This window comes from Centruroides vittatus, unplaced genomic scaffold (genome assembly GCF_030686945.1).
Source record: "Centruroides vittatus isolate TY-2023 unplaced genomic scaffold, ASM3068694v2 contig_134, whole genome shotgun sequence".
In the NCBI taxonomy this organism is placed as follows: Eukaryota; Metazoa; Arthropoda; class Arachnida; order Scorpiones; family Buthidae; genus Centruroides; species Centruroides vittatus.
The window spans coordinates 401,955-425,960 of NW_027120852.1; the positions used below are offsets into that span (position 1 = coordinate 401,955).

At 32.8% G+C, this 24,006-nt stretch overlaps 2 protein-coding genes across 2 annotated transcripts in view; both read right to left on the bottom strand.

The window, feature by feature from the left end:
* Positions 1 to 24,006, bottom strand: part of LOC136990754 (HIG1 domain family member 1A, mitochondrial-like) — a 330,009-nt gene that overhangs the window by 196,221 nt on the left and 109,782 nt on the right. The window lies entirely within an intron of this gene.
* On the bottom strand, positions 7,043 to 23,861 carry Fdx2 (Ferredoxin 2). The gene is made up of 4 exons (XM_067289181.1): positions 23,613 to 23,861; positions 13,118 to 13,230; positions 11,864 to 11,996; positions 7,043 to 7,510 (listed from the first exon to the last, which is right to left on the bottom strand). The coding sequence occupies exons 1-4, from the start codon at positions 23,798 to 23,800 to the stop codon at positions 7,411 to 7,413; spliced, it is 534 nt and encodes a 177-aa protein (XP_067145282.1). The 5' UTR covers positions 23,801 to 23,861; the 3' UTR covers positions 7,043 to 7,410.

Here is a 24,006-nt window from a genome sequence, read left to right on the forward strand (position 1 = left end):
GCCAGGATGTTGGCCATGCTTTTTCCAGTAATTATCAATCATTTTTTATTAGATTTTATTGCTGCTAGTAGTATATCATCTTTCATAACTGCATACCAACTAGCATATATCGCAAACAGAGTCACCGCCCACTGTTAGTACAGTCTAACTCTAGTTTTACATAATTTAAAACAAATATATGGTAATTAATCTTTATTTTTGCTAAATATCAACTTGATATCTTGCAAGTTTAACAAAATTGAGCCCGTCAAACCGAGTCACAGGCATCAAAAAAACTACTGCATCATTCCATCAATAAACATAGAATTCCTTAAATCTTCTGAAACAGCTTTTCCTCTGGCCATTGTAGACAAAATGCAAAGGTTGGTAAATAAAAGCAAAAAAACACCTTATATCATTCACATGATCACTGCAGGCTAAAATAAGGGTAAAATAATCAGTTGTTTCAGAAATACTGCAACTGTAACATTATTTAAATACAAATTATCAGCAGGTCTATGTTCATTGATAGAGGTGACGCAGCAGTCTATGTTTTTTGATGCCTGTGACTCAAGTTTGACGGGATCAATTTTGTTAAACTTGCAAGATATCAAGTTGATATTTAGCAAAAATAAAGATTAATTACTGTATATTTGTTTTAAATTATGTAAAACATTCATGCAATGAATCAAAGCTACTTTTTTTTAAACCTATCTATTGGATAGCATGTTAACTGCATCCTGGGCTAAGTTCAGTGGAGATACTCTAGATTACTGTTTAAATGTCACACAATCAACTGTGCCAGCTTCGGTTCGGTCAAATATTTTTCTGCAGACTGGTTAAATTTTTTTACAGATTGGCATCGGTCGATGGATTGATGACCGATGGAATTAAAGGAATTAAAATATTTAGAGGTTGCTGTGGTAAAACATTGTTATCTAAACAATTTAACCCACTATCTAGCACACACCTTTAACAATAGACCACAAAATATCTCCAACTCCACACACACAGTAGTAGAATACAACCAAGACCTGCATGCCATTTATAAAGAAATAGCTAACAGAAAAGTCAATTTAGCTTTCAAGCACAGACCTATTATAGCCTACACAAGTTACTGAACAATGGTAAGGACCAACAAGTATAGAGCTCCAGGTGTATGTAGGGTTCCAGTGAGTGATAACAGATGCAATAAAAACCTATCATATATATAAGATAAAAAAAGGGCTCCTTGTGTAAAAGGCAAGAACACCAGTACGACATTGACAATAAGAGAACTCAATACCACTTTGACTGTTTAGACACTTGACAATGATTTTCAAACTGACCTACAACATGCTACACTTATAAGACATTTCGTGCAAACTGACCATCTCAAGATCCTAGAAGCATGGAAATCTTCAAGACCAAGCTTAAAGAACAGTGTATTAATTTGAAAGATAAACTACAAATCTTGTATGCCTGGCAACACTTCTACACTATACAAAGACCTAACAAAGCTCCCAACCTCTTTTTATGGTGTTTTAAGTGTTTCTTTATACAACATTCTGTTGTGAACTCATCCCACATATTTGTTACAATTTTCTTATTTTATAACCTCGTGTCCCACGTATTTTCCTTTCCATAATACAATATGTTCTTTTCTTTATTATTTTTTACCACACATTTTAAAATGTTACAATATATTTATTTTTATTTACATTTATCTCTGTTTTAAAATTCATAATACTTTATGTTCCACGAAGCATTCCAAAATGAAACACTAAATTTGAAAAATAACATTTTTTTGCATCATCCCTATATACATTGAAAACATTACCTTCCTACAAATGAGAGATTCATTAAACCTAGGAATATAACAAGACACTTCAATTTAAAACAATTCTACACAAAAATAAAAATAGTGTAGAAAAAGTGGAATTTTTGGGCTATATAATTAACTATGACTCTTGGGCTGGACATTTTGCTCTGCTTGCCCATAGAATTAACATTGCGAACTTTCGACTCTCTCTACTCACGGGTTGAATTTTAAAATACCATTTGCATCGCAATCTAGACAGAGATGAATTCTATTTGTGTGCAAGAAATGATTTAAATCAGTTAAGCAGTTTTGGAGAAGTTAACAGTCACACAAATATTAAAGTCATCTCTAAGAGAGCTCGGTCTCATTCCCCTCGATAAAAAAAAGTTAATGTAAAAGGAGTTTTGTTCGTTAGTTTTATGCCAAAGATTGTTTCTAATATCAGTTTTGGTAGTTGTATCATGCTTAAAATTGGCATGCCAATAAAATTTGCCAATTTTCTTTGTTACAAATCTTTAATTCACTCGTAAATGTATCACTTTTATGATAGTCTGAGAACCTTGGATAGTATTTTGGCAATTTACGAAATTATAATTATTTAATATTTATTAAAATGTTAAACAAGTCAAGAGAAAAAGCAGATTTAGACAGGGAAGTTCATGAGATTTTTCTCTCTGATAACACTTCTTTTTGAAATGACAAATCTTCCTGAGATAACTACTCACCCAATGAAGCAGTTTGCCAAAATTCTTGGATTGGACAAGGGTCCAGCTTCCGTGTGATTAAGACCAAATTTGAACACATGGAAGAGTGAGAAGAAGAGACCGAATAAAAGGGAAAGGTGAAAGAAAGTTTGAGTGTTTGAATCTGAGTAATGTTGGAGTAACTTTGTTTGTCCTCCGGATGCACCTTTAAGATCCTATCATCTATTTTAGTACTTAGAACTGTTGTCTCGTCCTGACAATGGACTCTGCGATTAATAATTATATGGAATTACTTAGAACCATCCATCAACGTGGAACTGTGAAGAGTGAACTGAAAAAAGGAACTTCCTGTCCTGTTAAAGCCAGATAATAGTTCTCAAAATTGATAGATTAGCATGAGATTTTACAGGATTCTTTCGCTTAACTGCCCTTCTTCCATCATGTAGCAGAAGAGTATTTAGACAAATTTAATTGGATAAATTTTTTGGATAAAAAGGAGGGGTTACCCCAACTTGGTAGTTCCTGACCATTTTTAATTGTTCCTTGGCAAATCTATCAATCAAAATTCCCACCTAACAAAGAAAAGAATAAGCACAACTTCTAATGCTTATAAAAGAAGAGAGACAATAAAGACAAAGGGAAATAACTAAGTATATTATAATTATGTTATGTTGTAAGCTCTCTCTGTCTCTCAATCGAAAGGAAAGATCAAAAGGTAGGGTAATTTCTGTTGTTTCTATTATAATTTGATAATCATAGATTATATTTAAAGCACATTAATGTAAGGATTGGGGGAAACAATATAGGTGTAGTCATGGTTTTGATTTATGTTGTTATTTCATTTTTGTTAATAAACTGAACTTGTTTCGATATAGAGTATGTTTGAATATATATTTTTCATAAGGTCTAACACCATCATCTTGCCCACAAAACGAACTTCTCCTCCTCAAACATCCAGTAGATCAAATCACGAGTTAGGAGGTGTTAAATTATCCTAAACAGTGTTGGGAATCCCGATTTTCAGTTTAGGATTAAATTAAACGACCAACGAACACGTGACAGGGTCGACTGGAGCCCTGGAAATTCACATATACATAACAGCTTCCTGTATTGCAAAAAGAGGAAAAATACAGGTGTATCGAATATCCTGACCCGGGGCACTTCACAATAAGGTGAGAATCTGGAGTTGAAGAGATATATTTTTATAAATTTGTTAAATTTATATTTTACAATTTTTTTTCTATCAAGTTGATTTGAAATGATTTTATCTCTGAAAGGAAGCACTTCCTTTGAGTCATGATTTAGTTCCTCCTAAAACAGTAGCTAAGTATGATGTCTCACTTAACTATCGGCTAAAAAACTGCCTAGCATACTCCTCGTGTCGGAAGCATAAAATGATGTTCAAGTAATATTATTGGTGATCCAATGAGTATATAAGGTGAAGGGTCACCTCCAAAAGTGCTTAAGTTGTGTGTCTGTCACCTTTAGCCATACGCTTAGGTCGTGCATCAGACATCCTTTAGCCACCATGCTTCAGTTATACAGTTAAGTCAACTAGACTTTAACTGTATAGTAGTTCCACCTGCTCGTTTTGGTGCTCTTACTGAGTGTCAAATTGTGAAGCTGTAGAACTCCCTATTCTCCATCTCCAGATGTTAACAATGCTCCTGACATCTTCACCACATTTGAATGTATGTAAAGGTAACAAAATAATTATATTGGTGTAAACTCTCTTGGGATCCTTAGTCTCAAATTGATGTCATTGAACTCGCTCGTGTTACTATAACTCACATAATTGGTAGTCTCGAGTTAGACCCATCGAGCAAACTTGAAAGGCAAGCAGAAATACATGTCATACCCACTTGGTTATGTATGTCGTTAAGCACGATGGGATTATTTACAATGCATTTGGTTTGCCACTATAATGATTTGACCGATCAACTTAACTGTAACAAGTTGTAAACAAATCAACATGAATTAGTTTACACGTGTTATAGTTAGTTTATTCATAAAGCAATATAGTACGCAGAAACAAAATAGAAACATCCAATGTTATATTTTAAAAAATAAGTGAAGAACAAAAAGAAATATTTACATATATAGAAAATAATATAAAGATAAACAGTGGAAAATTCAACAAATTTACAAGGAAAAGACAATTCGATTTGTGGAGAGAATTAGTTGAAAAATTAAATGCATGTGTTGGAGCTATTATGCCATCTACAAGAGACTTTTCTAACCATTGAATTTTTCCATATAAATGCATCATGTACACTACAAGGAAAATGAGCACTAACATTCATTATATACATGTTTGCATCACATTCTGAAAAAAGTATATTGAATAAAATTATGTATTAATTCTGTGTGTGTGGTTAGTGTATCATAAAGTTAAATGCATACCAAATGTTGGATCCACATATGGAATAAGAAATCAACCAACATTTTCTTGGAAGATGATATTTTGTGATATTCCGAATCAGAATGAAAAATGTTGGTCGATTCCTTATTGCACGTATGTATCCAATTAAACAGTTAATTTTATAATGCTCGTAGCATAATTCATTTTCAGCAATGAATTATTAATTCAATATAAAAATACAATATCAAAAGTAACTTTTTAATTGCTAGATCTATTTTGATAGATAAGTAATGTAATATTTACCAATTGCACATTAAGAGTGATATCCTTTTCTATTAACATATATATGTTCTGGATAATTGATATTCTCTACAGGTGGCGATACAACTGCTACATGACAACAATTAATTGCCCCTATTACACCAGGGAAAGAGTATTTTTCGTGAAACCTAAAATGAAAAATTTACAATTTATTATTACTACTACTAAGAATGCCACAGTATTATTAATTCACTTACTGCTGTTTCAATCGTGCATGATCTTGTATGTTGAATGGAATTCTAACCCAATCCTTTAATAAATTAGTCCTTATAGCTTTTCAAACACTTCTAATCGCTCAACTTACTGATTTCTGGCCTATACTTAGAGTAAAATCTTGGCCTATTCCTAACTGGTACGAACCACGGGCAAAAACCATACGGCCGCCAATACCTAATGAACAGTAATATAATACATAAATAAAACAGAATCAAACTTACTTATGAATGCTAGCTATAATTCATTCAGAATAAAAAAAATAACTTTTACACAATACACTTAATGTAATCTTTAAATTTGAGTGTGTTAAAATTATATTAAGATCTTAATTCTAAAATATTTAATTTTAGTAAAATTAACATAACAATGTCTACAATATATAGTGACATACACTTATGCAATTTTTACTCACATAATTATTACTAGAGGAAGATATTTTAAATACATATATTGTAATATCATTTAAACTTATAATAAATGATTATTTAGCACATTCACATCCGTATTATATTATAATTTAAACTTACTTTAGTTTAAACACAATGCCGATCTACTAGTCTGATCTTTCGGTGTTGGTCGAAGTGTATTAATAAGATTTGATGCCACTTCTTCAAAAGCCTAAATAATCTCCCGAAATGTTTTTTGTGAAGATCAAAGGCATCTACTCGTGGTTGAAAAATTCCTTACTTTCTTAAACGACATCTTTCTAATGTTTTGATTGTGATCAGAATATCATATCAGTCAGCCATTTCCACTTTCGTGTAGAGATCTCGCATGCTCGACTCAAAGTGAGTAAGAATTCGCATGGAGAGATGGGAAAGCACGAGTTATAACTCGAGACTACCAATTTCGTGTTGGAGTGCGAGATGGTACCACGTGACACCTTCGACATGTTGGGAGTCGTAACGCGAAAAAATCGAGACGGTTGGGGTCGAGGATCATGCGAGATTTTGAGTAGTTAGAGGTTAGTCAATGAACCTAACCAATTGTAATCTGTATAGTTATCGTTTGTTTATTCTTATTTTAATTATCATCATGTATAGATTTAATTAGTCATTTAAATAAATAGTCAAGTTAGAGTATAACAAGACTAAGTGCCTAACTCCATCGTCAGTCCTACGGAAAATTGTCACCCCCACGTATATAGTTGATCTTGCGAGTAAGATAAAAGTAAAACCCTCCTAAGTCCCAGTCATACTATTCGATAAAAGCATTTTCAGACCACTTGGAAATTAAGAAACTAATGCAATTTCATCGCGAATTAGAATGCAAATTTAGTCTACCGTAATTGGTGTCAGGACCCAACGTTAAAAAGGAGATTTTACTAATATCTCCTGAATCTTGACATTATCCAGTTAGCGAGAGGGTAATCTGGAACACCCTCCCCAATCTCACATTTGGTGACAGGAGTTTGGGTCTTTTCCTGTACCCTCACTGGCATTCTCACAATAGTGTTAGTTGTCATTTTCTTTGTCTCTTTTCTGTTCAATAAAGTTTAATTTCTTGAAGAAAAAGTGTATGCAACTTATTTTGCATACACAAAGAAGTGAAAAAAGACAGTCTTTGACCACTACACACAGCATTATAGAACTACTGACAACCAACATCAGTAATTAGAAAATTGATTAAATAAATAAATTATAAACAAAGTCTCAAAAATTCAGTTAACATATTTTATTATAAAACGAAAATTTTTATTGTACAAAATATTTGATTTATTTTATCCTTGCCATATTTATATACTCACTTTAAGTTATTAAAATATATTTATTATATACATAAAACATATTTTTTTGCCATAATTTTGTCGAGGCAATATTATGGCTACCTATCATCGTTTGCAGATACAAAATTTTGCAATAGACTGGCTTTTTGACGATCATTTTGTATACATTTACATTTATTTATATATATTGCATACGACAATTCATAGAAGTGGTTAAATTGAATAATTTCAAAAGGGTCAATAGGACCGTATAGAATTTCAAAACTAATTATTTATTCCAACTAAGATCTTCTATTTTGCATCACGTGGAAGAATCTCTGGCATCCAGTACGCCGGCGGGAACGTTCACTTCCAGACCGTCCAACTCTTTCGTCACGCAAACTTGACAACCCAGTCTGGATCTGAATAGCAATTATAAGTAATCATTTCTTTAAAATTATGATCAATAATTCTAATTTATGCTAATTTAATAAGTTATCGGCTTAATGTAATTTAGAAGTACATGTCGGCTAATATACTACTTGCTTGGCTACAATACATAATGCTATTTACTTCCTATTTTTAATAATTATATCATGTTATAGTTTAGCTTCATTTATCTTTGTTTAGAAAAAAGTCAAGAGACATTGTATGTGTATATAGGTATGTAAATATATTTTAATCATGGTGTGTGTTTGTGTGTATATAATAATAATAATAATAATAATAATCCTATATTAATTTTATAGTGATGAAAATCAAATTTGCTAAGAAGTGAAACTAAATAATTTTTCACACTTTGCTTTGCTAGTAAATGTATGTGAAGCAAGCTTTAATTACATTATCTAATTAATTCTGCAACAACAAAATCTTGAAAGAGTAAATAATGGTTTTAAAATCTCATTTAGATTTAAGACCACCATACAAAAATAAGAGCAATATAAAGTATTAGAGAACTGTTATGCAAGTTCCTGGTACATATCCGATTCAGACTGTTCATGTTATTTTCCATCTTTGCTTCCTGGCAGCCATTTTCAGTGTGGATTAGATCCATCTGTATCTAGCATAATTTTGATTGACTACATTTCCTTTAAATTTATTGTTATGAAAAGTGTGCAAGCATGTTAATAAATTAAATCAATCAATTATTTTTCTTTTGTACTGTACATATCAGAAGTTGTATGCATCACTTGCATTTCTGAATAAGATTTTTGTTCAAGATGACAATTACAAAGTTGATTTGCATGGAAGCAATAAAAAATGTGATAAATGTGTTTTGGTGTCACTAAGTTCTAAATTATTGTTCTATATTAGAATAAATACATCTATAGTTCATAAACTGTTTTATAGCCATTTGCTTTTAATAAACATTTGATAAAATGGCCAGGACTATAATTTTACAATTATAGTCCTGGCCTTTTTATCAAATGTTTATTATAATTTTTTATTTGTGCCATCACTAAAAGGAAGTTTTGTAATGTTTTGCATAGTGAGGCAGATGAGTAGCCACTAATGAAAGGTCAACTCTACTGTAAGACTGTTGTTTTCACGAGGTGTGAGAAAGGAGATCAAAAGACTCATTTGTATAGTCTTAATTGTGTATCATCTTCAGGCTTATGGCTCCAGTGTCCAAGGTTGTTGTCTCTACCCAACTTCACATCGAAAAAGGTGTCGCAAATGTGAAGTTGGTAGAGACAACAACCTTGGACACTGGAGCCATGAGCCTGGAGGGAATGGATAACACCAATCCAAAATGCATTGTTAAATAGGTGAAATAAAGTGAACTATTTTAATCTCAGTCTCTGTTTATTGCAAGATAGTTAAGAAAGATATACATGATAAAGATCACTATTCTCACTATAAGAAGAAACTTTTACACCTGTAATGTTTGATCCTTTTTTTCCCTTGTTGGTTATTACAAATAAATTTTTGATGTAAAGCCTCATAATATATGACAGTATCTCTCCAATATCAAAGTTAGCAGTGTTTTATATTTTACATTTACAAAATGCACTGTATCAATTTGCAACAAAATAAAAGTTCGTAATGAGTATTTTCAGAATTTTTCACATCTCACATATTTACAATGTCCAAGAAGAAAAGGTAACAGAATACGATTGTTAGAAAGTAAACTATGTATGAAGCATTGTAATTCTATCACCCTATGCTATCATCAAATATAAAAGATAGCTGTGACCAACCAAGGCATGGTACAGAAACTGTTCAAAATTGATACGGACAGTCATTATTAATACAAATATTGAAGAAATTTGAAAAAAATGAACAAACTAATAGTTTTTATAAAAGAAAAGGTTAAAAATCTCATTTAATATATATGCATGATGTATATATTAAATTATGTACTAAATTGCACAGCATAAGTACTAAACTAAATTACACGATGCATGTGATTTGATTTAATACACAACTTTTGTACAGATGTTTTCTATGAAAAAAATTACATACATTTTTTTAATACAAAATTTATTTTAGTCATTAACAATATTATATTTCATAATTATTTAAAGATTGAGAATGTGTATCATTGTCATCATAAACTTCTGTTAGAGATCTGAAATCAGTTTTATTCACTTAAACCATTTTTCCAAAATAATTTATATTTAATAATTAACAATAAATAAATAAAATAGAAATTTAAGTACATATCTATATAACTCATATGACAGTAATTAAAAGTTTCAAGTGTTTTGTTTTTCAATCCTTAATGTTTTCAAACATGTTTTGGCTGTCACAGTCAGGTTATGCTGTAGTGTTAGATGTTTGAAGTTATGTTCTATTTTCTATCTTTCAGGGCAGTGCTTCACCACTATTTAAACAGTTTGCCAGATTAACTAAATGTAAATAACAGACAAGAACGGCATATTATATGTTTGGATCTAATTCCATTTTATTACATTGTGTGAAGAGCTAGAGGGGTTAATTAGAGCTAATTAGCCTACTGGTTTAATTATAAATCAAAAGGAAAAACTTGAGGAAAAGCCTGGATCTTCACCAGGAACTTTCTGATTGAAAAGATAACATCCCTCTGAATCACTAATATTTGGACTTATGTTACAAAGTTAGCCAAACAGGCAATTAGTCATGATAACAAACTGTCAAACAAACAAATTCATGAAGTAAAACGAGTAACAATACCAGAAAGATGTCAAGAAATCGTCGAAATATTCGATTCTTGACAACCCGTATCAGCAACCCATACCTGGACCCAAATCGAACTTAGAACACATTAAATCAAAGTCACCTGAGTCAGTTCTCACGCGTGACGGGTATAAAAACGGGTCACACCCGATCATCGGGGCGATTCGTCCAAAGAAAGCCTCCTAACCGACAACACTACTTCAGACCTCTAATTTGCCACCTCGGAGCCGTCCCGGATTTAGTCGCTTTACCAGTGAAACATAGAGGTATTTTACTTGGAAATTGATGAGATTCTCTCTCTCTCGGGAAAAGTTAGTTTATAGGTTAGACTAGTGTCAACTAAAATAACTAGAGAGATGAATTATATCAATCCATATCCTTCACGGCAGGACTGTTTAATTTCTGTCAACCATAATCTTATAGAATTGTTAAGTTTATATCGAATATCTTGTTTAATCCTTTCCTTTTTTGTACTCTTTAGTTAGTTAAATACAGTAGAGCATCGATTATCCGAATCAGTTGGAAACTGGGGTTATTTGGAAAATTGATTTTTTGGATAAACGATTATGTACGGAAAAATACATTATTAATATAGTATATTAGTATATCCCAATAATAGCATATTAATATATCCCATGTTGAAATTTTTCTCCATTGCATGTTGCTTCACGTTGAATTTTCGTCAATGTTAAGCCTAATGAAATTTTTTATAATAATAATCGTGGCTATTGTATCATTAAAAATTATTTCTTTATTTTGTACAAACAAAATAAATATACTGAAAAATATAAAAACAAAAAAATTATACTTTAGAAGTTAATCTAGTATCAAAAACATTTGAATTGGCACGACACACGTCCCGACACAGTCCGACCGGAATGCTTTCGGTTAACCGATGTTTGAATAATCGATGCTCTACTGTATAAGCATAACATATTTAATATAAGTGTCATCATTCGTGTATCGCCGACACCTTATTGACGACCTTTGCGACCTCCCCACTCGATTTATAGCCCTCCTAGCCATTCATTGACAGTGAATGGGCTTAGCCAGCCTGTTGCCAATAAGAGGGATTTAGAGTTTCCTTCTCCACACCCCCACAGTTCTCACAATTGTACGAGAAAACAGTTCCATAGAAAATAAGAAACATTGCCATGTATTTTGTACCAGCATAAGCAGATAAATGCTACTAATATGTTTGTTTAGGCACAATCTTTAAATCAGTTTGATGATGATACAATGCACAATTACACTGTTAAAACTGATTTAAAAACCTACAAAAACCTTACTGAACATGTTACTGCCTGGAGTCTTAGTGAAGTGTCCAAACAAATTCCGATTTGTAAAATACTAGTATATCTGACACTAAAATTGTTTGAAGGTAATGTCAGCTATTTTTCGAACATTGCCTAATCGTAGGGCACTTCAGATTATCAGATACCAAATTAATATACTTCTTTGATATGATCAATTTAAAATTTGTTATGCCAAAGCAGATTATTTGACAGAAAAAGTTAATTTTTGAGTAAGAGTATATTTTCTTAAAATTGTGCATAATTTTATTTATATTTATAAGCTATTATTAAAGCAACTCTTGGAATGTTTAAAGTACTTACGTGGGCGATCTTCCGAAAGCCAGATCGAGCATGTCCAGTTCTTCATCTGTAGGTTCTTCTTCCAGTCTGTCGTAGTCGCTCTGCTTAAATATCAGATGGCATGTGGAACACGATAGCGTTCCTTCGCAGGCACCTAATCAATTAAAATAAAAGAAATTAAATAACATTAATGTGAGCCCGCAGAAAGATCCGATCCGATCAGAAAGAGAAACCAAAAATCCAAGACATCGCGATCAGATCAAAAAGAGAAAACAGAAGTCACGGTCATTGCGAGTCAGCAAATTAGTCATCGAACATTGAATAATAGACTGGCTCAATGCCAACAACGATAGTATAAAAACCCGAGCAACTCTGGAAAAGCGCGATCATCCAGGAAGGTCTGAATCCAGTGTCTCCAGTCATCGGACCACATATCACCCGGACATAAGACTGATTCCAGCTTCCATAGTCCAGGAGGTCGTCGCATACGGTCATCGGACCACCTATCAAGGTATATTGACTTTGTAAACTCTCTCCCACTAGACTGTATTGGTTAGCTTGCGGTTAGCACTAGGCATATTTTATCTGCATTTTAGCAGTAATTATCTGTATTCTTTATTTTATGTGTATCTTTAGTGTATGTGCGCTTTTGTTAGTTAATAAACCTTTATTGTTATTTGTCAAACCTGTCTCCTGTCAAAGTAAGGACGCCTGTCGACTTACTGACGCACCTCCCCACTCACTTTTTGCCTCCTAGCCATCCAACGACAACGAGGTCGGGTTTTACCAACCCGTGCAGCGTAAGTGGTCAGCGAGGTTTTCCCCCTGACCCTCTGCTTATCTCACATTAACATTGCAGTATGAATCAAATACATTGCCATTCATGATGTGCAATAATCAATGCACATCATGAACTGCAATGTACTAAAATGTGTTCTGATATTCACCAAAAAGTTTGCAGGCACATTGCATTTGTTGGACTGTGAATATGGTGAGATCTGATAAAGCAATATGGCCAACTACATGGTTATATTATTCCAACATTAACTGCTTGTCATTAATCAGTTTTGCTAACTTTTCTTTAATACTTTATCTGTATCATTATCTTTCATTCACACTGATGCACATTTTACAAAACATTTTAAATTTCAAAATTCAAACTCATCCAATGCCACACAATTGCTTTTTGCCAGAAGACAATGCAAAACTATTCATTCTCTGCAGAGAATTTTTCAATAACTATTTATCATATTACTTAAAATAATGTAAACTTACCATATCCTTCTAAATCTATGTCATTGTTGACGACTATGTCCAGTAGATTGTCACCTTCTTTCCCTGTTGCGGTGATTCTTTCTCCATTGGCTTTAATGTATGTAACTGTTACACTAAAGTGGATTTAAAAAATGTTATTAATATGCAAAATATCTTTTAATTTATTAATAATATTTCTACAGCTTGTTCAAAAATGCAACAGGTATATGGTCAAGCTAGCCAAAGTGGTTAACTTAATAAAGTTAATCAGGTAAAAATTACGAGCCCAATTTTGCACCTATGTGGTGTCGATATCCAATGCTGGATATCCTATTGACTGTTTATATTCGCACATCTCCACCTAGCAGCCGATTTGAACATTGAGTTCGTCTGTGCTTGTTACGCCTGCTTTGGAATGGAACTATATATTCTCGCTACTGTCATACAACTATCGGATAGATTATAAGAAAAAGTCTCAATGAATTGAATCTCAAGAATACATCTTGGCATATCTGGCACCGAAAATCTAGTGTTCGATGCTGGACAATGCCAAGATTTTGTCCGACTATCAGGTGAAGATAGTTGGACAAAATCTTGGCAATATAGGTAGCCAGATAAACATGTGAAATTCTCCCATAAGAGCCCATATACTTTGTAATTGGATATGTGATGCAGGGATGTAGCCAGAAATTTTTGAGTGAGACACCCACGGGAAAAAGTCTGCAGAAAAAAAAGCTTTCGGATCGGTGTAAATTTAAGTCAAATTTTTAACTTTTCATTATATAAACATGTGTCTTAGTCAAGCAATGTGTAGAACATGGCAAAAAGCATAATTTTCAGGAAAGAGATGAGTTTTAAAAAATAAACTAAATGCCAACAACAAATAAAATCTACATTATATCCAACTCCACATATGATATGGCACGTGACACCCTAACTTTCCATCCCCTTGACCTTTCAAAACTGAAATTTAATAGCATCAATGCCCCCTTACATACAAGCTACCATGCCAAATTTTGTTTAATATCTAAGGCTGGAGTAATGATGAAATGAACAGATGCCATAACACACACACACATAAATTTCCCCCTTTTTTGGTTTAAAGGGTCTGAAAAATATGGCAAATGTGCAAAAAACTCAGACGGTCAAATTTGATGCAATTCCAATACTTTCCCTTGTTACATAAGTAACAGCTGGGAAAGTAAAATACTTGTTAATTCAACTAAAATGAGTTTACCAACGAAACAAATTTAGTAATTAACTATATATTATTATATAATAGTAAGGATTATTAAAAATATATTAATTATATTCTTAATAATCCTTGCTGTTAATATGTCTCCTGTATGATCATATAAATATAAAATATTGAGCACAAAAAACCATTTTAAAAAACAGACACTGAAAAATATTACAATAAAAAAGACAAAAAACTTGTTAGAGTCCACAGAGAAAAACATTCTTTGCTTGGACACTGTCAGCAGAAACAGAAAGGATGATTGAAAAAGACAGAAATCATATGATATATTACGTGCCAGATGATTTCTCTTACTTTGGGCATGAGTGCTATAGGTTTGCCATCCTTGATCTAGAGCTTTAATCCATTCTGGCTCTATATTGTCTGGGCCAGCAGCCTTACTGGGTTTGAGCTTTTACAACTTCCCATTTGAGTATTGGTGGGCCTTCTAACTCCCTGGGAGGCTCAATCTCCTCCCTGTCGCCTTGGAATAATTCCTTTCCATATTCATACCACCTTTTCATTATTTCCTCTGTCTCCAGGACCATTCTCCCATTTAAATATCTTATACCTTGTGTTTGAAAATTCCATGTTTTAAAAGTTACTTCTCTGATTTTTTCATGGAGTTCTTTTATTTTCTTTGTCCAAACTTTCAATTTCTTCACATGTTTTGTTAAGCCACTCTTCTTTAGCCTTTCTACACTCTCTTTTTATAGATCTTGTTAAATTCTTATAACCTGGTTTATTTTTTAAACGTTTCCTATTCTCCATCATATTTAGAATTTCGTCAGTCATCCAAGGTTTGCTAAATTTCCTAATGTATTCTGGGATGTTATTATTAGCAGCTCTACTTATACATTCCTTAAAGGCAATCCATGCTTCATTGATATCCTCTATTAATTGATTATATGCTTTATTTATTTTATTGTTATTGATCTCCCTATTAAATTCTTCATTAAATTTTACTTTTACTTTTATGTTCTCTTCCTTTAATACTGCTGAATTTAACTTCTTTGCTACTGACTTTTGCTTGCAGGTTTTTAGTTTAATTTTTGCTTTCACTACAACTGGATTATGGTCGGAATTAATATCTGCTCCAGGATATGTCTTGGCTTGTTTTATAATATTTCTGAATCTTTCCTTTATCAAAATGAAGTCTATTTGATCCTGCATATGTCACCTGGACTTTTCCATGTATACACTCTTCTTGCTGGATGTTTAAAACAGGGTGTTGGTGATTATCAACTTATTTTCCTCACAAAATTGAATGAGTCTATCTCCTCTTTTATTTTTCTTACCAAGTCCATATTGGCCCATGCATTCCAAAAACTTCTCATTGCCCATTTTTGTGTTAAAATCACCCATAACTATGATTATATCATTTTGATTTTGCCATTTCCACCGATTCCTTCAGATTTTCATAGACTATTTCAACATCATCTTTCTCATGACCAGTTGTGGGAGCATAAACCTGGATTAGGAGGATGTCTAAAGGTTGAGTAGCTATCTTTACTGCAATGATTCTCTCGTTGACTGCAGTGAAGCCCTTTATTGATCTTGCTATACTATTCTTCATTATGATAGCTACTCCATTTACATGTGCCTCTGCTCCCAAGTACATCATTGTATATTCATTCTTATTAAACTTTCCTGAACCTGTCTATCTTGTTTCACAAATACCTACAACATCAAGCTGCATTGACTTTATTTCTTGAATAAGATTAACTAGCTTTTCCGATTCATACAGTGTTCTAACATTCCAAGTTCCTATGTTAAGAAGTACATTCCTGGTCTTCAGTTTGGGTATTTCCGATGTCGTCCTCCCAAGTGGGGTTAAGATGGCCTCTTCGTATTCTCTAATATTGAGTCAATTTTTTCTAATAAACTTGCTATTCTAATCTAATAAACTTGCTATTCTCAGGACCCGACTCCTCTTCCCTGTAGCAATCATTAGAGACACAGTTCACAGGGGGCTCGACCTTGTCCCTATAACTAATTATTTTAGTGGTAGCAGTTCTCATGGCTTACTATGGTGGAGGATACGTGGTGAGGCTCCAATCTCTTCCATGGTGACTGGCCCACATCTCACTTTGGATGCCAAGAATGTGCCCTTAGTATGTCACCTACTTTGCTGTTATGCCCATTACACCATTGATCTTTGATATTAGATTCTTCTGCCGCACTGGCCATTCCAGACTTCGTGCACTATAGAGTGGCACACCCTAACTACCAGTAGCAGATGGCACTACTGATACTCTCAGTTAGTTTAGCCCACCAGCCGAGGCAGTTTCCCAGGGTGTGGCCATTGGCATGCACTACCAACTACTTGGAGCCATAAGTGAGAGTTGGGTCCTCATGGGGAACAGTCTACGGTGTCCACTGTTTCAGTGCGGCTGACACTTTCAAAAGTTACTACCCCTCTAAGAACCCCATACACCCCCATTTACTCTATCTTAAATTCTAGGTTCTAACCGCGTGAGAGAGAGTTTGACATAAATTTCCCGAGTATGACATACTACCTTGACAATTTGTAGACTTGATGTTGACTTGCAATTCAGTCTTCTAGGGCAGGGCTGTCCAACTGCGGCCGCGGCTAACGCCCCAAATTATTTTTACGGCCCGCGAGTACATTTTACTATGAATAAATTTATGTTACTAAATTATTATTATTAATATTAAAATTATTTTACTGTGTGAAAATTATGGCCACAATGTTCTCATTAATATATTACGAATATTTTAAAGTTTTCTTTTTAGTATAAATAAAATATTTTTTTAATTAACATAAACTGACTATGCATTTATCAACCTTCTTGGCCTCCGAAATGTTTGGTGAAGAAAATATGGCCCGCGGGCTATGATAAGTTGGACAGCGCTGTTCTAGGGAAAAGTTCATTTCTATTCGTTCTTAAAGTTCTTTCTCTTTCACAAAATTTAAGTCTTGATTCTTCTACTTGGCATTTTTCTACTTTTGGGAGAATAATTCGGCTCGGACTTAGGACGAGGCTTTGGAGTACCTTTGCGTGTTTTAACAAGGAAAGCTTTTTACAGACTCCTAATTATACATTGGAGAACCCTAGTTCACTTCTTTGTGGGTTGAAGTTTCTAAGCAGACTCCTATCTATATTGGAGGACCAACCTTTATTTCTACTTCAAAAGCTGTGGATGGACTCCCTGATTTGGGCACGTATTTCGATAATATCCTTACAGTTTACCCAATCAAATCCTTTCAATCTTACATCATTTGGGAAATAAACAAAGGGATAAAACTGTTTGACGTCAACGTGATAAAGTGATGATAAACAATCTTTAAATCGGAAACTAACTTCCTTTTTGACGGAAGGGGGTTAAAATCCTCCCTCTACAAAACTGATGAATTTAAGATATTTCTGGTCCTTTCTAAGTTAAATTAATACAATATTTAGTTTGGAACATCATCTAACAACAGATTGTACAAAAATTTAGGACCTTTGCAGTTCATTATTTATAGTTATTATGTAAAGAGGGGGCAAAATGACTGTTATCAGTCATCACATCAATTTCTGTCAACACTTCCTTCTACCGACTGCATAGTTGTTAGATTAAATATTTTTATAATATTTTTAAATAAATAAAGTAAAATATTTTTTCTTTAACCTTTAAGAAATTAGAAAAGGGGGAAAAGGAGGGCTTCCAGTCCTCACAGGTTATTAGAGATTATAAATTCGGGCACTTTATCGGAACCGTCGAGAGCTTGTTGTGGGGCCTGTGCTCTTTTGTTCAAAAAAAGTTGACAAATGAAATACATAGGATGTTTCTTTATTAATACAAAGTAGTCTTAAAGCTATTTTTGTTGATAAAAACATTAATTTATAGGAGTAAGGAAACTATTAGCTCCTAAGTTTTCTCTGGGCCTAGAGAAAAAAATTTCCATCTCTCTCCTCTAGTCCAGTAATCTCCAAAGTTGTTTGATTGCATATCCCTAAGACAAAAATAATTATAACTTGTATCCTCTATAATATAACATAATATACTTACATTTAAATTAAATTACAAATTTACATTTTGTATTAGAACTACAGTATTTTGACTGTATAGGGGACACACATGGTATTTTGAAGAAAAACTTGGCTTACCCTACTTTGGAGACCACTGCTCTAGACAATCCTACACATTATTATTGGAATCTATCATGTCTAGGAAGAAATTTTAACAGATTTTTGTGCTTACATAATAAATTAAACAAAGAAAATTACAATATCAAAATTACATTTACAAAGTATTTTTGTTTTTACGTACAATGTAATTTTGATTAAAAAGTTTTGGTAATTGTGAATTAAATGATTATCGAATCATAAAATGCAAATCAAACAATACATTTTTATTGATGTGGCACTACGTGACAACTCGTTAAAAAAGATGCGACCGAAACTAAATATGCGGATCTAAGTTGCTACTTGTTATCTTGTACCTTTATGTGGCTACTGAATATTCTAGCATTTAATTGCATGTGGTGGAGAAAAACCAAAATCAGACATTTCTTTATAAAGTTTTTACAATGATTCACGTAACTAATTTAAAAATATCAAAAATTACTACTGCATAAACAACAACAGGAAAGAGGGACACCGTCAACCGGGCTACCGTCTTTTCTATTGATCTACGAGGTAAATTTAAATATTTTAAAGAAATCAATTACAAAATCATTCTTTTAACTCAACGTATTTATTCACGTTACATACTTTTCTATTTATTTATAAAAATAAATATAGCCCTGTAGAGTAGTTGATATTTACCCCCCAAAATTAACAAATACAGTAGAGCACCAATTATCCAAATACCGATAAACCAAAACGTCGGTTAATCAAAATCATTCCAGTCGGCAAATTCAAATTTCCACTAGTGCTGTGGTGCCAAAGCACTCTCCCCCTTCCTGCACTCTCCCAACCTAAACTGTAGGCCTACTTTAATGTACTACTTTATGTAAGGTATGTACTTGTAAGACATGCGATACAAAATATATGCGGTACAGTTTTGTGTTTAATATATTTTTTCGTAAATGATCGGTTAGCCGAACGACCCCAGTCCCGAATTGTTTCGGATAATCGATGCTCTACTGTATGCATAAAAACAGACAACAATTACCTAAAATTAAAAATATATTATACTATAGTTTTAATCAAAAAAGTATAAAAGTTCTTCAAAAAACTGCTTTTATTTGATATGATTTGTTAATTGCTTTGACTTAAAATAATTAACAATGCTACAGTATGTTACTCCAAAACATTTTCTTTTCCTAAGTTGGAAATAACGCTTAACTCACAGTATATAACTTGTACTGTACCTCAAATCTTAACCACATTTATATTTATATCTATTTTACCAATATTAAAAAAAATCCACCAAACTGTACACTTGTTAAGTGAGCAAAAATTTTTAACTTTACATCACCCAAATAATGGTTACCTAATTAACAGTCGTCCACTTGATTATCACCCATGAAAGATTATTATTTAAATCCTGTTTTTTTAATTTACTTTGTTAAATAGAAAACTTAAATCAAAGACTAAGTTTGTCAAAGAACAATCACCGTTTATTCACTTTAACTGTTCTGAAAAGACAGTCATCAAAAACTAATAGTTTTTGATTACTGACCTTTCTTTGTAGGCTACTTCGTTGCCAAAATTTTTTAAAGGAAATATTTCTAAATAAAGTTTATTTAAATTATTAAATAGAAAACTTGGATGTTGTATAGATTACTCCCGATGGAATTTCGAGACTGAGTATATATCTGAACCGAGAGGACTGAGACGAGTTCGACGGTACCCTACTTTTGGACCAGAGACAAAAGATAAGAAAGTTATATTTACAATTTCTTGCCTTTCACAACGCATTCTACGTCATTTTAGAATTTTTCAATAGGTGGCACTTTGATTCTTTATACATATTGTCCCTATTAAAAAATTATTTCATTATCTCATCAAGTTTATTGATAATCAAACTTTAACAACTTACATCGCAATTGGGAGTTGCGTCGCTCTCTCTGCTAAGCCTATTGCGTGTTTAACAGGCAGTCCGCCAAACCGGCCATAAAGACACATCCGCAAAGACTAAAGAAAACTGCCCACGTAAAAGGCCAAGAAAACAGATTGTACACTCACCTTCAACAGAGGCAGATGTTGATCCACAGGAACAGCAATCGTCTGCATTTGGAGTAAATTCTTTTTGCACGTTCCGCACTCCTCCACCCCGGGGCCTAAGGCCCCTTGGCCACCAACACACTTGCTATCGCTCACGGTCGGCTAGTACTACGCACCACTTTCGCGGCTTGTCCAAAAACCCTAACCTACCCCTCCGGGAGGTGACCGTCCCTAGTTAGGCTAATAGAAAACCTTTTATTTCAGCTCAATCGATATTAAGGCTGCAAGTCCACGCATGGTTGGATTAAATACATTACCATAGAAAACTCTAAAATGGCGTAGAATTCATTGTGAAAGACAAGAAATCGTAAATATGATAACTGTCTTATTTGTTGTCTCCGGTCCAAAAGTAGGGTACCATTGAACTCGTCTCGATCCCCTCGGTTCAGATGTATACTTAAAGTCCCGAAATTCCACCAGGATTAATCTATACAACAGCCGAAAACTTCAGACTCAAAGTAGCCAATATAATTGATTTGACCAAAAATTGATTTATGTAAATCATTTCATTCTATAGAAGCATGTTTCTGTAAATTATTAGCACTTAAGCACAATACAAGAGAGCAGTCAGTTGTATTCTGCTTAAATTTTTATATGCTTTTTACAATGTTTTATAAGAATTATATGCAATTAGGTTTTATAGAAACATGGTCTTTCTGTAGTCATTCAAACATACTACATTTTAAAGAAATTTATAACCTAAAAACATGAAATATAATTGTTATTTTTCAAAATAAGCTTTCCTTTAAAATTATAAAATAACCTGGTAGGTTTTTTTAAACAGGATTTAAAATAATAGGTCCTGTTAAAATAGAGATATCCAATAGTAAAACCATACCTTGAATCAAAATTTACCTCTAAAAGCTTTTTTGATAACTGGTGATCACACAATACATTTAATAGAAAGAAATACACGATCCTCTATATATTTTGCAAATACAATGTATATGGCATTAATGCTTGGATCACCTATATTCCATTACTTGGTGATGTATGTGATTCAGCAGGAATTTTAGCCTTGCTTTAAACAGAACTTAAGCTGGACATAACATAGAAGGAAAGTCATTCAGCAAGATAAATTTTGTGATCTGCTAATATTAGTTTGTGCATTTGCACCTTAAACATGCAATAAATGTGAACTCGTGGGTCAGGATGAATTATGTGATCCACTAATATGTCTTCGAATCTAGGCATTTGCCAAAAATAAATTGTGTACTCTTCTATTCTTTAAACCCACTTAAAAACCATGAGTCCTCATTTCTTTACTTAAAGGCTCTTAAAAAAGAACTAACTCCTTTTCTTATCAAAAACAAAGTCTACAAGCAGATTTGAAAAAAAAAAGTCATTTTAAGTCTTAAGCATATTTGCTTGCTTGATCATGGCACATCATTATATTTTGTCGCATTGCATTGAGTTGATCCATACTATTGCCACAATTTTTTAAAATGGCAAGACACATTTACACTAAGAGCAGCCGATTTTACTTCTAAAGTCGTCGATTCAATATTCTGAAAGGTACACTGATGAGATTCCAATCATGTATAGGGACATTATGTCAATATCATCATGCTTATGGGAGAACTGTCAATAGCTTGGACTTGCCATGATATGGCGACCAAAGACTTCTCTTTGGTCGCCATATCATAGCAGTTACTAAATGAAGGATTGCTAAAACTCATGTCTGACTGTATATTTAAAAATAAATGTTACAAGACATATAATGAAAGTTATGCACCTCATAATGAGGGCAAACTCGCATAACAATTTTCATAATTAAATTTTTAGAATTTAAGAATCTTCAATATGGAGAAATTGTCATAATGATCTTTTCCAACTCCAGTAGATCCCTTAGATTTTTTAACATTTACATTACTGGTTTTATTCTAATAATAACCAACCTTGAATAGTAGCTTTATCTACTATTCAAGGTCTTCTAAAAATTAGGAAATAATTACAATAGGTACTTTTTTTATTTAAAAATATGAAATACGTAAAACTTATAATCAAAATATGACATATTATTGATTAATATCGATAAAATTTCTAACTCAAGAAAAAAAAACCAGTAAAACAAACACTCACTTGAAAAGCAAATGTTTGCATCCATTTTTAAAAAGACATTATATTTTAAAATGTATAATATGCAGTAAGTATACACTTCCTTAAATCTGTTACCGGCGCGTAACGCATATAAGATATATGCGTTATGCGCCGGTACCAGGTTTAAGGAAGTGTAGATTTTACTCCGATGCCGAAGTCGGAGTCGGTTCCGTATGTAATGAGTATACTTACTTTCAAATTATTTCCTTACTATTGGTAACAATTGTCATAAAGATACCAATTTCCATTCCAAAAATAAAATTGTTTTCAAAATTAAATATTTATTTGTGAAAATTTGAACATTTTATTAATAAGGGATTTGGAACAATAAATAACATTCTGAAATAGTCCACAGAGAAAACATGCAGTTTAAAACAGTATCCACAGCTATTATTTCAATAAAATGATTTTAAAAAGTTAAAAATGTAAAAAATATAAAATATTTTATCAACATGATTAACCCGATAACCCAGTTCCATCACAATGCCACATATCATCCCAGATCGAACACAACAATGCAGATATGATAAACACATTATCTGTTACAGTTTTAAATAAATAAAAAAATTAAAAACTAACTAAAAATATTTCTAATTATTTTGCGAGTGCAGAATAGTAATTTCCTTCACATCCCACATCACTTTAGGGATCTTAATGCACCATCCCAAAGCTTCCAAGTGGCATGGTAATTAATCAATCCTGGCAATAAGTAGAGAAATTCTCACGCCCCATTAATTATCCTGGCAATAAATGTATACATTAAAGTATATATTAATAATATTTAGTTCAATTTTATAATAAAAGTGGGAATATTACAGAACTTTCGTTTAATGTAACACTTCCAGTACATTGTTTAACCGGATAATCATCATTTTTTTTTCTTTTCCTGTTATGTAACGAGAGGTGAATGAATTTTTTTATTTTTATAAGCATTAGTTAACTCTAGAGCATAAATTGAGAGTCAGAAAGTTAAAAATTCGTGATTCAATCATCATCTTACCTACTTTTCTTCAATTTAGGAGCACTTTCGCAAAAAGTTCTCTGCCCATTCGGTAATTTGGATCGATCGCAGGATTTCCCGCAAAATAATTTATTTAATGCGACGGATTGCGGGCACAAGCTCGTGCAACGGCGCGCGTAGAAGTTCGTTAAACGAAAACATTCTCTTCCTAATAAATTAAAAGTCATTTTTTCGATGTTAAAGCCAACCGCTTACCACTCGACTGGCAGAAGATAAACCCACCATGTGACGATTGTTAACTCGTGGCCATCTGGCGGCAAAAAATATTCTCGTCTTCGATTTATATATTTTGTCTTTATTTTCAGATTTAGAAAACATATACATTTAATTTTAATAAAAATTATAGTATACTGGTAAATAATTTAGTATATAA

Excerpts from the sequence above, each read along its gene's own strand:
- Fdx2 (XM_067289181.1), bottom strand. The coding sequence starts at position 23,800 with ATGACTTTTAATTTATTAGGAAGAGAATGTTTTCGTTTAACGAACTTC. Across the intron at positions 13,231-23,612 it reads CCTAAATTGAAGAAAAGTAG|TGTAACAGTTACATACATTA; the intron begins GTAAGATGATGA and ends AATCCACTTTAG. Across the intron at positions 7,511-11,863 it reads GCTTTCGGAAGATCGCCCAC|ATCCAGACTGGGTTGTCAAG; the intron begins GTAAGTACTTTA and ends ATTGCTATTCAG.